The 18,449-nt window shown below is 32.1% G+C and overlaps 1 protein-coding gene, 1 long non-coding RNA gene and 1 pseudogene across 2 annotated transcripts; 1 reads left to right on the top strand and 2 right to left on the bottom strand.

Moving 5' to 3' along the window:
- Positions 1 to 1,393: 1,393 nt before the first annotated feature.
- Positions 1,394 to 5,654, top strand: LOC149496071 (uncharacterized; annotated as a pseudogene).
- A 462-nt stretch (positions 5,655 to 6,116) lies between these two features.
- On the bottom strand, positions 6,117 to 7,060 carry LOC149496070 (stomatal closure-related actin-binding protein 1-like). The gene is made up of 3 exons (XM_089721982.1): positions 6,932 to 7,060; positions 6,430 to 6,579; positions 6,117 to 6,293 (listed from the first exon to the last, which is right to left on the bottom strand). Exons 1-3 carry the CDS (start codon positions 7,049 to 7,051, stop codon positions 6,249 to 6,251), a joined length of 315 nt encoding a protein of 104 aa, XP_089578108.1. The 5' UTR covers positions 7,052 to 7,060; the 3' UTR covers positions 6,117 to 6,248.
- A 5,286-nt stretch (positions 7,061 to 12,346) lies between these two features.
- On the bottom strand, positions 12,347 to 15,894 carry LOC149496069 (uncharacterized). Its single transcript, XR_016321012.1, has 2 exons — positions 15,257 to 15,894; positions 12,347 to 12,654 (listed from the first exon to the last, which is right to left on the bottom strand). It is a non-coding gene; the product is annotated as an uncharacterized LOC149496069 (long non-coding RNA).
- Between the last annotated feature and the right edge of the window lie 2,555 nt (positions 15,895 to 18,449).

The raw sequence follows: 18,449 nt of genomic DNA, 5'->3' as shown, positions 1-18,449 counted from the left end.
TTATGGTTTCTAAGCCAGTCAAGTAATACTTATAAAACTGCTTATAAATGCTTATGGGGCAAATCCTATTGATGATAAAAAAAAAATGATCAACTGTGTGTAATACTATTTATTACTGATCTCTTGGAGTTCTCAAGAAAATCGTTGCTTCCTCCTCTAGTAGCTTATAAGTAGCTTGTTTGAAATCTCTTAATGCATGAGATTAGTCTGAGTAGGGATAGAGCAGGCGGCACCCGACAAATTTTAAGCTACCTGTATTCATTTAAAATTTTATTATTTATATTCATTTTAAATCTATTTAAATATCCAATTAAATACTCGTATCTGAACCCATTTAAATTTTTACTATCCTTATCCTTTCAAAACTCATTTAAAATACCCTTATACGAGTAAGGTATCCACGAATCTTATACTCTCTAAATCTGAACTTATTGAAAATACATTTTTTACTATTGGGATAGGATAACTATGGGTGCCTATTGTCAAACATGTTTAATATAGTGGGCAACGGTAACGGATATCTAAAAATCTATATCTGTACTCTACCCGCATCCATAACAGGTAATAATTTCATTATCCGTACCCATCTCAAACCTATTTATACCTACCCATATCCTCTTTGAATGGATCAGAGCAACGATATCACTTCCATCCATAAGTCTGACTAATTCAAGTCCAATAGTGTGTAGTAGTTTAGTAGCTCAAACTAGAAAAGCAACTAATTTGGAGCTCGTCTGACTTGAGACTGTCGCAAATATATCTATAAGAATTAGCTTATCGACTTCCCTAACAATACTATAAGAATAGATACCCAGTGGTTCGAAAATCGTTTTCTATTACGGCTATGTTCATTCTCTTAACTAGCAACAACAATGAAGCAAAAAGGATGCTCAGATTCAATATGAACTGTCAAACAGGAAGTCACAATATCAACTAGGCAAGAAAAGGGGATAAAACTCTCTTATAGCAAAACACTAATCATGTATTAATCATTGTACATAAATCATACAACACCTGATGTAATTGGGATTATGTTATACTTGGACAAAAAGACAAAAAGGCAAAGAAAAAGGATGCCTTGATGTTAGGGCAGGTGAAAGTATATTGATATGAATTTTGTTTTGATCTTGTGGCTCTAATTTATTTTCAATAAGTTGTCAGCTGGCACTGACAGTTATTGTTTCTTAGTTAAAGAGCGATAGAGATCTGTATGAGAAAACATCTCTCTTTGTATTTGTATTTTTCCATTCTCTCTCAAGAAAATGATTTGATTTTCTCAGTTGATTTCTTCTTCTTGACTATGATTGCCATGAATTAGCTCATCATGGTATCAGAGCATTAGGTTACTGAAGTTTGATCTTAAATTCTTTTTCTTCTGCATCAATCAGAGCAAATGACGAATCCCGATGATTTGGAGCCAAACAGATCTCAGATTGCAAGATCAGAAGCTGAATTGACTAGTGATCCTCTGAATTTAACTAATTCAGATCATCCTGGACTGAATCTAGTCAGTGTACCTTTGAATGGAAGCAATTATCACTCTTGGAGCAGATCCATAACTATAGCTCTCAGAGCGAAGAATAAACTGGATTTCATTAATGGAAGGTATGAGAAACCTAACTCTAATTCTCTTGTGTATGAGAGATGGATGAGAACAGGCAGTATGGTAGTTTCATGGCTTTTGAACTCGATATCGAAAGATATCGTTGAAGCTTTTCTATATTCAAATTCAGCTAAAGAACTTTAGGATGAATTGTTTCAAAGATATGGTGATAGTAATGGACCTCTTCTTTACCAGATCACAAGGGAGATTTGTAGTTTTAGCCAAGGAAATTACTCAATAACAGTGTATTTCCCGAAACTTAAACAAAAGTGGGATGAATTGGCTAGTTTAAAGAAGTTTCCTGTTTGTGGTTGCGGTGCAGCAAAATTCTTTATGGATTTTGAGAACGATGCAAGGTTGATGCAATTTCTTATGGGCCTAAATGACAGTTATGATCACGTGAGGAATCAAATTTTACTGATGGATCCCTTGCCATCAGTTAATAAAGCTTATTCAATGGTCTTGCATGTGGAGAAGCAAAGAGAAATGAACCATTTTACTGTTGAATCTAGTGAATCTTCTGCAATTATGCTTGCTCAGGGTAATTTAGGTTACAAGAAAAGCAATTTTAAGGATAGTAAGAACAATTGTAAGAGAAGAGAGAGTACTGGAAAGGAGAACCAGTTTTGTGACAATTGTAGAACCAAAGGCCATACAAGGGAGACATGTTTCAAGATTATAGGATATCCTGATTGGTATTATGAGTTAAAGTAGAAGAAAGGTCAGTCACATGCTTATATGGTTGACAATGCAGGAGAAACTCCTTTTGAAGTCCAGAATGAAAACTCAAAGGGACCTACAGCAGAATGGAGTGAGAATCTCACTAAGATCATTCAACAAGAAGTTATGAAAGCCATGAAGGGCAAGCAGATGATGACTGTAACTGATGAAAATGTATATGTGAACAATTGTTCTTTTGCAGGTACTACATCTAACAAGGTTTTTAAAGGTACTGATGATAAGAACATAGGTGAATGGATCATTGACACAGGGTGTGCTGACCATATGACCTATAACATTTCTTTTTTTGACACATTACACAAATTAACCAAGCCAAAATCTGTCAAATTGCCTGATGGAGCCATAAAACTAGTTCATTATATAGGAACAATAAAGCTAAATGACAGAATTATTTTGACCATTGTCCTTTACATACTTTCTTTCAAATGTAATCTGATCTCAGTAACATCATTAACCGAAACAAATAAAATTGCAGTTAAATCCTTACCTAATTGTTCTATTTTTCAGGATTTGCAGAGTAACGAGAAGATTGCCATTGGTCATGAGCAAGATGGGTTATATTTGTTGAATAAGAAGTCTTTTGATATTGTAAGTAGTAAATGTATGGCTACTTGTATTGAAAACAGTAGGAAAATACAAAAGTTTAAACTTTGGCATTCTAGACTAGGACATGTTTCTAATCAAAGATTGAAATATGCTGGTGTACTTGAGCATGATGAATTGTGTGACATTGTATGCTCAATATGTCCTATTTCTAAGCAATCAAGAGTTCCTTTTCCTACAAATGTTACAAAATCAAAAAAAATTGTTCCAATTAATACATATAGATCTGTGGGGTCCTTATGGTGTGCAGTTTATAAACGGAGCAAAATTCATGGTAACTATAGTGGAAGATAAATCTAGGTATACGTGGGTGTATATGATAAATACTAAGCATCAAGTTTGTTCAGTTTTAAGCCATTACTTGCAGTTAATTGAAACACAATTTGGAGTTGAAGTGCAAAAGGTTAGAATCGACAATGGAACTGAGTTCTTGAATACTCAATGTAGGGAATTATTTCAATCGAAGGGTATAATGCATCAAAGATCTTGCATATACACTCCCCAACAAAATGGTGTGGTAGAGAGAAAACATAGGAGTTTGTTACAAATAGCAAGGGCATTTATGTTCCAAGGTCATTTTCCTAAAAATTTCTGGTCTGAATGTCTATTGGCAGAAACTCATATTATAAATAGAATACCTACTGTGGTTTTAGATTGGAAGTCTCCTTATGAGGAATTGAATGGTAAACCTCCTGATATCTCATATTTCAAAACTATTGGTTGCCTTTGTTTTGCAACAAATACAAACCCTCACAAAACAAAATTCGATCATAAAGCACAACCTGCAGTTTTACTTGGTTACTCCCAAAACCATAAAGCATATAAATTGTTCAATATTAACTCTAAAACCATTTTTCATTCTTGAGATGTACTTTTTCATGAACAACAATTTCCTTTCCAAATTTCCCACTCCATTACCTATGATACACCTATTTTACCAAATAAACTAGAACCAGTTAATGATTTTCATCATGATCTTGAAAATAATTCCTCTTTATCAAATTCTCCTTCTTCCGAACCTTCAAACTTGCTTACCCAATTACATGATTCATTAGATATTCAGGAGAGTCATATTATATCAGATGCACATAGTCATTCAGGTCATGAAACTAGATTAGAACATATAGATTCTCAACCAGTCATTAGAGGGAGTAATAGAGTGACATAAAAACCATCTTGGCTTCAAGATTTTGTGGCAGCAGCACATACCAATAGTACATCATCTATTACTCAGCAATCTATCTCAGGTATTTCTACTCTCCGTCCCCGTTCTGCACTTTTACCTACATCCTTATGCATTAGTTCATCATATACTTCTTTTGTATCCAATGTGTCAAAGATTCCAGAGCCTGTTTCTTTTCATCAAGCTAATAAAGACCTTAATTGGGTGCAAGCCATGCAAAAGGAACTTGCAGCCTTAGAGGAGAACAAGACTTGGGTTCTCACTGATTTGCCAAAGGGTAAGAAACCTATTGGTTCTAAATGGATGTACAGGGTAAAGTACAAATCAGATGGGAGTGTTGACCGGTATAAGGCACGTTTAGTTGCCAAGGGTTATACACAATTATTGGGATTAGATTATACTGAAACTTTTTCCCCTATGGCTAAACTAGTGACTGTTCGAATATTTTTGGCAGTTGTTGCTTCTAAAGGGTGGTCCTTGCATCAATTGGATATCAATAATGCATATCTCCATGGTTTTCTTGATGAAGATATATATATGATACCTCCAGCAGGTTACACAAAAGCCATTCCAGGACAGGTCTGCAAGTTACAGAGATCTTTGTATGGCTTGAAGCAAGCAGGCCGTCAATGGAATAAAGAACTTTCTAAGCATTTAGGAGAGTATGGGTTTCAACAGTCCCAAAATAATCATTATCTTTTTACAAAAAGTACAAACAATGATTTTTTGGCTTTGTTATTATACGCAGATGATATTTTGATTATTGGATTTGATGAAAAGTTGATTGTTGATGTCAAGCAGTTTTTACATGACAAATTTAATATCAAAGATCTAGGCTATGCTAAGTTTTTCTTAGGTTTGGAGATAGCTAGATCAGAAACGGGCATGTGTGTTACACAAAGAAAATATATAATGGATTTGGTACAGGAGGTTAGTATATAAGATGCCACAGCAGTACATACTCCTTTGATCCAGGGTCTAAAACTTAAACCAGATGATGGTGATTTATTGAAGGATCCTGAACAATATCGAAGTTTAGTGTGCCGCTTACTCTATCTCAATTTAACAAGACTGGATGTAACTTACTCAGTTCAGCAATTGAGTCAATTCATGCAAGCCCCTACTACAACACACTTAAAAGTTGCTATTCATGTGTTGAAGTACTTGAAAACTTATCCAACAACAGGATTGTTTTTTCCTGCCACTAATTCTTTTCAACTACAAGCTTTCTATGATGCTGATTGGGCCTCTTGCCTCACCACTAGAAAGTTTCTTACTGGATATTGCATTTACTTGGGGACTTCCTTAGTTTCATGGAAAACAAAAAAGCAAAACGCTGTTAGTAGATCTACTATAGAGGCTAAGTACTGTGCCATGGCTGTTACTGTGTGTGAGTTGAAGTGGATTTCTTATGTGCTTCAAGATCTCCAATTATCTTTGTATCTTCCCATTCCATTATTTTGTGACAACAAGGCTGCTTTACACATAGCAGCAAATCCCGTGTTCAAGAACGAAACATATTGACATTGATTGTCATGTGGTTCGTAATCAGCGTCAAAATGGGTTCATTACCACTGCTCATGTGCTGTCAAAACACCAATTAGCAGATGTGTTTACAAAGAATCTGAGTGCTTCTATGTTCTCTCGTCTCCTTTCCAAGATTGGGTTGGTTGATTTCTCACCAACTCTATCTTGAAGAGGGGGGGGGGGGGGGGGTGAAAGTATATTGATATGAATTCTGTTTTGATCTTGTGGCTCTAATTTATTTTCAATAAATTGCCAGCTGGCACTGACGGTTATTGTTTCTTAGTTTAAGAGCGATAGAGATCTGTATGAGAAAGCATCTCTCTTTGTATTTGTATTTTTCCATTCTCTCTCAAGAAAATGATTTGATTTTCTCAGTTGATTTCTTCTTCTTGACTCTGATTGCCATGAATTAGCTCATCAGTAGGAGAAGAAAATAAGAGAAACAAAAACAAAAACAAAAGAAAGAAAGAATGATGGAAGCCCATAACAGAACATACAATGCAACCTCCTACGGTTACAAACCTATAATACAGGGGGAAACTCAATGTGATAATTACAGTTACTGAATTGGAATACCATATGTGGAGTTGGTTAACTTCCTAACGGATTCCGGTCATCAGGCCCAGCAAGCGTGATCTGGCATTTCAAGAATTTGATATTAAAATACAGAAGGAACAGAAAGAAAAAAAAAAGGTGGAAAGAAAAGAAATACTGTACCAATAAACAAAAAATTGTGTACAAGTAGAAGTTGATAAATTTTAGAAATACTTACATTGCAATCAAAGGCAAACCTCCTTGCAAGCATAATGGCTGCATTTCTATCCCTCTCTGATTCAAATGCTAATACAAAAGAAAGTCCTTTACTCGCTTGCCAATACAAGGCCTGCGCTGCAGCGTTCCCACCTCCTCTAACCCCACATAGCTAAGATACAAGGAAAGTGCAACAGGTATAAGTATAACCATTTTTCACTTAACTAAAAAGTTAAACATAAAACAAGTGTGTGCTTATGTCAGACAGAGAAGAGAGGGAGCACAAGAATAAATGTGGATTAGGTACATTGCTTGAAATGAGTATAATGAATTTATTTTCTTCCCCCAAGCAATGCTCCACATAACAGTTCTTTGATTGACAGGAGTGGAACAGAACGATTTATAGTTAATTAAAAATTATGGGAAGACTAATGAACAAGAAAAAAATGATCTTTGAAAAAAGGAATAAAAATTCAAACATCAAAACATCTTCCAAGAAGAGGATTAACTTGCAAATCATTTACCTGCATTAAAGTGGAGTAGTACTCTTTAGTAATTGTCGACTTTCCTTTACGAAGCTTCATTCTCATCTTTCCCACATGAAGCACACGAATTAAGTCTGATTTGTAATCTACACCATTCATTTGTGTGACAACAACCTAAGTGGCAAAAAGGCATAAATATGGTGAACACGAAGTCCAATGGGATTCAAGCAACGACTAACACATTTTGCAACATGTTCAACTAAAAATATATTAACTAATACTAATGACAGAAAAGACCAGATTAACAATATCCAATGATTCCAACAGATAAGACAATTTTAACCCATTTCAGTAGCCTTGTATTGGTTGAGCACCCATAATTACTGTTTGTTTATGCAGTTCAATGCACTATAGCTATTGATATGCCCCATAAGGAATATTATTTGATATGTAGAGTGCAGATACTAAATCAAGTGCTTTAAAAATGAGAAATAGATGGATAACAATGTAACCATGAAACTATTTAGTTATGTCTTCAATGAAACGGAATTTTTAAAGCTACTTTGGTTGTAGCTCTGGTGTTGATAGGGATGGGGTTTGAAAATAATAGGTTGAAGAATGTAGTGCTTTCTTCTTAAACCAGAAAGCAAATGGAAAATTTTAATACACTACACTATGAAAACCACAAGCAGTATATATATATTAGTGTATATATGTACATATGTGTGTATATACACACACACACACACACACATAGAGAGAGAGAGACTTGTTAAAATACAAATTTCCTTTTTATTCTTTCTGCAAAATAAAAGTATATTAAGATTTAAAAATTGATCAAACTATTAAATGAATAATTAATATTACTTTGAAAATTCTATTTTATTATAAGCAATCAAAAAAAAAAAAAAAAAATCTCAGTAGCATAACTGTTGTAGAGTTCTAAGATCTTATAAAGTTAAATTGATATAAAGCAAATATAGAACACAAATTAGTTTGTTTAAAGATGTTTGCAGTATTTATGCATAGAAAAACAAATAAAATGAATGTAATACATCTAAGGATGATAATAAATAGAACATGTATTAAAGCAATAAGTCAAGAATAAATAAATAAATACGTTTACTATATTTTTTCTTCAAATATACTTACTTTTATGTTTATATAATATTGAACATATGTATTACTACCATATTTATTACAACTCAATGAAATTAAACAGAAAGAACTAAAAATATATTAATTAGGAAGCAGTTTACGTTAATTAGGAAACACATATATGGTTAAAATTATGGATCAAGTTCATTTATGGGGCTGTAAATAAATTTAATTAAGATTCATTACGGGCTTTTCTTGTAAATATAAACAATATTAATGTCCGTTTTGCACAATTCATATATTTCCCCACATTCATACATTTACGTAAATTAAAAATATATAACTGATAATAAAAAATTTTAATGAAAAAAATTACTGCCATCTCTTTTTAATTTTCTTTAAGAATAGCTGCTAGGAGGCCTATAAATTTGAATTGTAAAGCTTTGGTGACATAATTTCCAATTCAAATAGGCTCAAATTGCAGACATATCTTTGTTCATCTTATCATTAATTTTGATTGAACAATAGACAAATACAGGCTCATCCAATTTAAATTGCTATTGCATTATTGTTTCTATGAAATAGACTATTCTTAAATTGTTATGGAAACAGTTTTAACAGGCACATAAAAGGTTATTGCCTTGTAGGCACAGTTATCAATTATAAAATAAGAGGTAACCTAATAAAGCCACATGGCAAAATATAAGGAACAGCTAAACAATTAGAAAAAAAAAAAATTGTTGAAATATGAAAGAAAAAAACAATTACGAAGAAAAATATGAGCAATGTAGCTGGAAATCATTAGCTCAATGAGAGTTGAATATTGAATAATCAGTCGACCAAAATGTTTAAGCTAACACAAAAAGACAAAGTGGGTTTTGAATCTTCAACAACCCTTACACCAGGATGAATTTTATTTTAATTTATTTAAACTCTTGCCTCAAGACAATGAGAATGTAAGAGCAAAAGGACAAAAACAAGTCTCAGTTCCCATTGCCCACATATTCTAAAGAGGTGGTCAGGTTCCCTCTTTATTCCCAATCTTGCATATCTCTTCACTGCCCTCCCTCTCCATGTCTCTTCAATCTCCAATCCTCACCCCTCAATTATCTAAGAAGATTGTCATTCAATATGATATCCTAAGGTGAAAAGACTATTAGACCACACATAATTGATTTAAAAAATAATTTTTATAAATGTATTCTAATAAAATGTAATTTTCTAATTCGCTATGACTAAGGTTATTTTAGAATATCCTAAAATTTATTAAGTGCGCCGTCGAAAATCCCATTATCTTCCTATTCTCACTTTTATTAATAGTATAGACAGATATAGATTTAAGTTAATTACACCTTTAAATTTTTATTTGTAGCTTGTTTAAATTTGGAATTTTTATTTTTAGTCAATTCGGTGTCAAGTCTGACATATCATAACATAAAGATCTGAAGATATTATGGGTCTTGACCAGCTACATATTTAAATGCGATATGTCTTTAAATTAACTTCATTGGAAAAATAACTATTAGATATATTAGCCATATACAAATTTAATAGAAAAAATTAGTCTTTTTTATAGTTTTTGCAGTTTTAATATTTCATTTTTCATTAAAATTATTTTTTAATATTTATACTTGGATCTCTACATAAATTATTTTGAAAATGGCAATATTCAAATTTAATTTATATAATTAATATTCTGTAAATGTTAGCAATTATTATGATATTAGACTCCTTTTTTAAATAACAATAATTATGATAAATTAATGTTATAACAACAATGGTTACTCCCTTTCCCAAGTTATATGGTTCTATGAGAACTGGGTTTTAACAACATTTACTTGTTGTTCATACCCGTGTTTTGATATTTCTTAATAATAAATTTAAATTTAAATATTAATTCTTATTAATATTTGTCTTTTCTATTAAATTTTGATATTGAAATATGATTTTTTAAAAATTTTTAGTTTATAATTCATTTTAAATATGGATTCTTTTTACTGTCAATTATAAAATATTAATCTTTAAAGTTTCTAATTAAGTTATATGAGGAGTGCAAGGTCTCAAGTTTCTAATTAAGTTATATGAAGAGTGGAAGGTCTAGAGTCCTTTCGATCACAGTTGTTTTCATCAATTTGGTGAGCCAAGAGGAGAGTTGTCCCTATAATTAAAAAAAAGTTTCTAATTAAGTTGGTAAGCCTTAATATTGATTTTATTTCTAAGAGTGATAATCCATCGTCTTCAAAAAGTCTTTTACAAGTCTAAAGTATATTAGCACTTACATATCCACCTCTTCTCCCACGCACTTATCCAATGTGGGATTTGCCTAACGGTAAGCTAACATCTCAAGCTAGCACCGCATCTGGTATCAGTGTCGGTTCTTGCTCCTCTAATCGGTGGTGGGACAAACCTCAATGAGGACGTTGTCCCATAAGGGGGTGAAGTGTAACATACAACTAACTTCCTAAAATAAATTTTATAATTATAGTATTTTGTAATAATATTTTTATTTTATTTATTAGAAAATAAAATTTAGATTTAAATAGAAAACCAACATCTTATTTTTTCAATCAATGGAATTACAAACCTTAAAGATATTTTTTTCAATTCAAAAATTTAGCAGGAGTATTTTGTCAACCCTAATGTTTCTCCTCCACATCCTTTCTTTTATATATACTAGTTTTTTTCTTCACATGCATTGCATGTTATCATTACTCCTTTTATACTTGCTATTCATTTATTATTATTTTTGTATACTATTAAGTATCGATTATAATTTTTTCTCTCATATTATAAATATGATTTCATATTGAAATTAATGATAAATAATAGTCAAAACAATTTATAAATCACTATTATCTAAAATCCACTCTAAATATGTGTAATACCACAATATCATCTAATAAACATGTTTCAATTGATGTACGTGTGTGTATATATAATCATTTTTTGCTAAAAGCATGTAATTAACAACCAATAATAATTTATATGGCATAATTGTAATCATCTCACAATCCATAATTTTAACGTAGCTCAAGAGCAGTCTCAAGTAATATCTTTCTTCCTCTATTGAATTCATTGCATTTACATGTCTTATTACTTGTATCTTCTTCTACCTTACCTTTGCCACACATAATGTTCAAGTATTTTGCGATAAGTATAATCCTTCTATTTTTTCATTGGTGGAACTTCTTTTGAAGTACTATATTAGTGTCATTCTTCATACATAGTTCCTCTGCAAATATTCAAGGTTATGATTTTTCCAAAATGATACCATTTGCTGATATGGCAAGTGCAGCTGCAGATTTATAGCTAGATTGTTTATTGTTATAGCTGCAGATTTATACCATTGTTGTTATTGTTGTTCTTCTTATTAAGTATCAAGTAAATTGCTTAGAAAATGGGGTGCATATATAAAATTAAAATTTAAATGTATAATGAAGAAATACAAATTTTTTATTCTAATTAAAGTGAAACATCACTATTAAAATAGTATATGAAAGAAAATAAGAAAGTAAAAAAAGTTAAACATAAGAGAAAGCATTGTACTTAAAAGTCATGAAAAGAATAATTTTTAAAGTAAAATTCATAAAAATCATTAAATTAGAAAGAGGCAAGGGAGACATATTTTCTCTCCAAAATCTTCAATTTTTCTAATGAGGATAAAACGAAATTCCCAATTTTTAGAGAGTTTCACTCTCCAAAGAGAGCGTCATGTCAGTTTCTATGATTCTCCTTTATTATATAATAATAATAATAATAATAATGACAAGGCAAATTCTCAAGTGTATGAAATCTCAAACAAGTAATAATGAATGAATAGAGTATTATTTCCGCGAGAATTGTATACCAAGTACTAAAATTATGTTAATTTACTATTATTTTAAACAACAATAAGAAGAATAATGGTAAAAATAAAGAAATAAAATAAAGCGATGAAAAAGAACTCAAGCAAGCAATTGTCGAAAAAAATCAAGGATTAAAAACTACTAAGGATTTTGACTTTACTTAATTCTATCAAATTTATTTTATTAATTTGATAATCAATTTTAATTGTTCAAAAATTGAAACAACGTTAAAATCGCTAACAAGTTCTCTTGATGTATTATAACTATTTTAACCCGGTCAATTACCTATCTTCCGATAACGCAATTAAACATAAATTAAATCATTAAGTTTTATGGTTTTTTTATGAATTCATAATCTAAAATAGTTAACTTATGAAAATCCCCCATGAGTCAAACCATATATGTCACGACCCGATCCCATGGGCCGGACCGGCACTAGGGCCCAGGTAAGCTTAAGGCCCCCGAGGCCCGTAGTAAGCCTGAAACATTAGAGTCTATTATCTCGGTCTAATTATGAAAAAAAATAAACTTCAATATTTGATTATTTCTCGGCCCAAGTTTATCTTCTACACTTCACAGTTCGAGCCCCATTTACAATATAACACATTTTTAATATGGGCTAACAGAATTACTTCGTCTATATTACTACACGACTAGACGAATGTAAATTCTACAACTGCGGAGTCACTAACTGTTTGTTATACATAGCTTCTTATACATATAATTACATAGCAAAACAATTATGGAACTGGGAAAACTTCTTAATAATCCTGCGGCGAAGAAAACATAGCTTAACCCGAATTAAAGAGAAACTACTTCCTGAAAAATTTAAGCAAGACATGTGAGTTTTCTAAGGAGTAATAATTATTACACAACACACGCAGTCACACAAATGTGTACACATATTAATCTAGTCATCCGACTAGTTATATGCTCACGCAGCCAGTCACACAAATGGCATATCATCAGCACTCACAATCATGAACATCTTCATATAATCACATCACGTGGAAATTAGTCAGTGGCGCCACCTGAAACCCCAACGAGCCGTCCTCACACATGGCTCGCCCTCTCATACATGTGCACCAGGGAGCCGATCCCCCATACGGCCAACTGGTCTAATCCTCACTGACCAGTCCTCTCATTATTTTTCCATTCTCTCGTTTCTTTTCCATACCAACAGGAGGCAACCCGGTGGTCTCCATCCAATCTAGATCATCAAGTGCTCACAACAGGAGGCCACCCTGCGGGCTACAATCAAATCTAGATTATCAGGTGCGCAACAACAAGAAGCCATCCTGTGAATTTCCATATAATCTATATCATCAGGTGCACAAGGGGGCGCCGATCTCCCATTTTCCCGGCCGACGGTCAAATATCAAATCATAATCGGATCCATATCACAGACCGTCCTCACAAACCCATGGTGGTCCACTTCATCCCAATTCCACACAAACAAGGCCAACATATTCACAGCACAGGTAATCAAACAATGCAATCAAATGCAGACATATTGATCAGTTGAGCATCATAATGCAATGCACAATTAGGCATTCATTCTTAAATACAATTAAATAATTAAATAAATAATATTAACAACAACAAAGATAAAATAAATAATAATAATAATAATAATAATAATAATAATAATAATAAACAATGATAATCAAAATGAATAAATAATTGAATAATTAAATAAATAATAATGATAATCATAAAATAATTAGAGCACTATATTTATTATATATTAAGTTATAGAATTAATCTAAATAAATTTATTAATTATGTTATTACTTAAAACTAGTCTAATTTCTATTGAAATTTCGGCAGCACCTCCCCTAAAAATTGGACTATCCACCTGTTTAGATAACACAGTATTATTATATATTTATCAATCAATGCACACGGCCCATCCGTCGGGCAATCAATCAATTTAATTCCCATCCTCCTTCAATAGCAACGTCATAGCTAACAAACCATTTAAATCGTCTATCCATTATACATTACTTGTTTATATATATATATATATATATATATATATACGCCCCTCTAATACAACACAAAAACTCAAATGATTGATGCCAACTTGCAGAAATAAAAGTTTTCTATGTCCAAATCATGGATTAAACATTAACTAACTATTCCTATCGAAATCAAATTTATAACTTCAATGTACTATACTAGTTTACAATTTTCCAGAAATAAATAAATTGAAATAATTGCTGCCAAATTAAAAGTTTAGGCTTCATGGTTAAATTTTCACATTTTACTCACTAGCTAACTCACTACCCTACAAGAACTTAATTTACAACTTCAAATACCCATCCCAAACATTATAATTCAAAGAACCAATGCTAATTTAAATTAAATTTTAATATATACACCTACTAAGTAACTCAACTCAACTTTAAACATACACCAACTAAAGCTTCATAAATTTCTTCACCATGACATAAAGATATAATTTCTAGTCTATGGCAAGGTCTAAAATCGAATCATTTATTTAGCAAGAATATAGCTATCAAGCAATAACCAATAATAACCAACATTAATATTTAAAATAGTTCGTATGTTAGTTTATCTAAAATGACAACAATTATTTAAAATAGTTGTTGCCCAACAACCAATCTCTTGTTTCTCCTTTTCATCTCCTCCATCTTTCTTCTTCTTGCTGTTTGATTTATTTTCAAAAGTTTTTACCTTTATAGGGTCAGGACCCAAACCCATCTCTAATATGAATCAAAAAGCTCAAAAACTAATCAAGACAGAGAAAACCCATTTCAAGACATCTTAGTTGAATCATTTGAACCCATCAAAAAGAAAAGAAACAATGGATCACAAGTAACCACCAGTAATACCCAGTTTGTGAAGTTTAGTCAAAAGGAGCTTTGAGATAGAGAAGGTGGTGCTTGAGAAAGAGGGGAAGTGTTCAAGAACGGGCAGTGCAGGCAGTTTGAAACAGAGAAAAAGGGCAGATCGGGCAAGAGAGACGGGGAGATTGGTCATAACAGTAACATTGGCATATTCTCGGACAAGAAATCATATGATAAAAAAAAATATATAAATGGATATATTTATTACTAGTTTAGAGAAAAACATTTGGGTCCTTGTATCTTATAAATGGATATGAACCTTGTTTCTTATTATATTTGCAGGAGTTTTCACTAATACATCATTTGTTAATTCTACGAGACCAATGAACCAGATAAAATTGTGGGCATGATATTGGATAGCGTTTCTATATAAGAATTCGATTTATAGCTTCCATATATAAATTTTATATCAAAAATCTCCAAGCTAATTCTCATGAACAGCAGTTAGGGATTCAATTCTCCATAAGAATTGGTTTATGAGCAAATCCTTTAATTTAAATTTGAAAGGGATCACATATCATCGAGAGGAAGGTTGAAAAATCCCTCACCTTGTCGCAAAAACATGCCAGAAATCATAGATTTCAAGGTAAGAGGATCGGCAGCATCATCCCTGTCCAAGTGCTGCTTCTTTCGACGCTAGCTTTGCTGAACCCGCTGAGAGAGAAGGAGAGAAAGAGACGAGAGCTCCGTCATCGACGAGGCGAAGCTGGACTTGACTGAAGAGAGCTGCAGTCGTCGGAAGATCGGAGAAGTGAGTTGCGACGCTACTTCCCGATCGAGTCTCCTGTGATAATTGCGTTCGCCAGAAACGAAATGAGGGAGAGAAAGGAATGCCGGAACTGCTGCGGCGAGGAGGCGACGACGAGGAGACGCTGGTCTCAGGCGGTCGGAAAAATGAGAGGAGGAGAAGGGGAGGGTGGGTCGCGCGCTTGGTGCTGGCGCAAGGAAGAAGAAGGGAAAAAAAAAGAAAAAGAAGAAAAGAAAAAGAAAAAAAAAGAAAAGAAAGAAAAAAAATCTTGGGCCTTCTAGACCATTCCGGTTCGATTCAAACCGGTTTGGTCTAATTTCAATGATTGGGCTCGACTTGCTTGGTTTTCGACTTTTCGAATTGGTTTACGGGTCCAGTTTAGCAATAATAAAATACCAGTTGGTATAATTTCATTGGTTGAAATAAAAAAATTTAGTTTTTAAATGAAAATTCTACGAAATTAAATTTTCGGGTCGTTTCAATATAGCTTCTACATTAAGTTATTAATCCATGTAATTTTTTACCTTATTCATATCAAAAACCTATCTCCCGATAGTGATTAATTAAATAAATTAATTCTGGGAATAAACTCTGCTGGAAGCATTAAGTTCAATAATAAATTATATCTTGAACAAGGAAAAATAAATCTAATATTATAAATTGGAATAGAAATTAAGTTACATCAAATCCCTAGTACGAGAATTTAGTTCGACATAGTAATTAAATAAAACTCAATTAAATTTGAAAAAAATTGCATAGTCAATATGAATAATGAAGATAGAAACATGATTAAGAGTTTAAAAATAAAAACTAGTAAATAAATAGCTTGGACAACTTCCTTGATTTTTTACACAGACTTGAATGCTTGAAGTCATAAAAGAAAGAAAAATAAGAAAAGAGTAGAACAAAGATCTAAGATCCTTGATGCTTTAAATATTGTACTAATCTCTCTTTATACAGACTTCATAAGGTGTCTCTTCCCAATTAGGAGTCTTCTTTGACCAAATAGGGCTAGAAATCAAACAAGGTAAGTCTTCTATTATTTTCATATAGCTCCGTGCACAAGACACGCTCATGCTTCAATTCTATACAGGATAAATAATTAATTTTAGAACACTTGAATTTTCAACTTTCTTGGAGACACGACCGTGGCGTCTGATACGGCTAGGTCATGTACTTTACTGACTTGGCTATATTGAGCTTTTAACTTTTAATTTTTAGCTCCAACTTTCTTTGATGCAAATTTTGGCTATTTTCCTATTAAAAGCCTTTCAAATCAAGTGGAAATATTTATTAAAAACATAAATAAATCTAAATAAAAATTCATCAAAGTAATTAAAAACTATAAAATCATAATAAAAATTATATTAAAAATACTATAAAAATAAGATTTATATAAAAAAATAATATAATGATAATGATAATGGTAATGATGATTGCTCGACGTGCTTGATGGACGAATTAATTGTTATTCATTATTTAAATATGAATTTATCATTCAAAATAAAAATTTCATTTTTAGCCAAAATCAATTCCTGACATAAGCATATCCGTTTTAGGCCTTGTTGTGTTGGGCTGCACCGTTAAACTATTGGGCCAAAGCTGGGCCATGTGATGGTTTCGGCTTAAAGTTTGATAAATAGAACAATTAAAAATAAAAAATATATTATTCTTTTAAATTCTAACAAGAAATTGTCAAGTTTTAAAACTCATTTAGTAAGCTATTGCAAGGATAATGATTTATAAAATTTTCTTTTTCTCTATTTAAGTGAAATTTGTCCAATACTATATTGGCTCTATCGACATTGAATTTAAAGCTAGTACCAGTTAAATATAATTTAAAGCAAATTATATTTCATCATATATAGAATGTATTTTCAGACACCATTCAACTACTAACTATTGTTAAAGGTTCATAATACCAGTCTTAACATCATAAGAAAGGGAAGGGCATTTACACTTGAACTTCTGAATTTTATACTGTCAATCACTTCTTCACGTGGTAGAACTAAGTAAGGCTTTGTTTTCCCAACCACAACGACAAAGTTAAAACGAAAAACTGAAGCATCCAACTCAAGATAGTTTAGTCTAATGGTTAAAGCACACTAGATTCTACCATGGTGACAACAGAATTGAGTCGTGAAATCAGCATTTTTGGGAGGGTCTTAAATATAATCGCTGTCTAGCCCAAAAAAGATTAATTTCTCATCTAATCGTTAAACGGGAGGTAAGAGGACACCCATCCAAGTTGCTTTTTTCACTCCTCACAGTGACCATGCTTTCCCATTGCCAACCTAGATTGTTGAAGGACTTAGAAGCGATATTGAGATATTCCACCAAGAAAAGAATTCTGCACGTTGTGAGCCAAATCACATTCTGTCAAACAATGATATCAGGAGTTTCGATTTCCTTTTCGCATGGAGGGCACGCACAATCCTCCAAATTATAATTTTACTGGGATTCTATCTAAATAAGCTTTCCAAACAAAAATATCTATTTTAAAATGAACAAAGGAGACTCAGAGAGCCTTTATAGAAATTCACTTAAGAGCATATTTAGAATCATATGAGAATCAAATCAATTCCTGACTTGAGCCTACGTGTCCCGAGCCTTATTGTATTAGGGGGTCTGTTTGGCAAAATTAGATGTTTTGGTCACTGTTAGTTGTTCTAGAAGTTTTTAGTTGTTAGTTGTTTCAATAGCTTTTCATAAAACGTGCATTTAGTTGTTAGCTGTTTCAGTAGGTTTTTATAAACCGTTAAAAGCCAAGCCTTACATGAATTAGTATAAAAAATAACATTTACCGTTTTGACTGGTTAAAACATTAAAAATTACTTAAAAAGTTATTGAAGAATATAATCTTAGTCTAAGCTCAACTCTTAAAGTATTAGATCAAAAAGCTGAGCCATGTGATGGTTGGGCTAACATGCTGATAAATAGAACAATAAAAGGATATATTATTCTTTTAACTTTTGATAAGAAATTGTCATGTT

Source organism: Jatropha curcas, chromosome 5, assembly GCF_041381405.1.
Source record: "Jatropha curcas cultivar XTBG-Jc1 chromosome 5, XTBG_Jcur_1.0, whole genome shotgun sequence".
Lineage (NCBI taxonomy): Eukaryota > Viridiplantae > Streptophyta > Magnoliopsida > Malpighiales > Euphorbiaceae > Jatropha > Jatropha curcas.
Note: the sequence above shows the minus strand (reverse complement) of the source record. Positions and strands in the feature narration are given on the sequence as shown.

Excerpts from the sequence above, each read along its gene's own strand:
- LOC149496070 (XM_089721982.1), bottom strand. The coding sequence starts at position 7,051 with ATGAATGGTGTAGATTACAAATCAGACTTAATTCGTGTGCTTCATGTG. Across the intron at positions 6,580-6,931 it reads ACTACTCCACTTTAATGCAG|CTATGTGGGGTTAGAGGAGG; the intron begins GTAAATGATTTG and ends CTTGTATCTTAG. Across the intron at positions 6,294-6,429 it reads GGTTTGCCTTTGATTGCAAT|ATCACGCTTGCTGGGCCTGA; the intron begins GTAAGTATTTCT and ends TTGAAATGCCAG.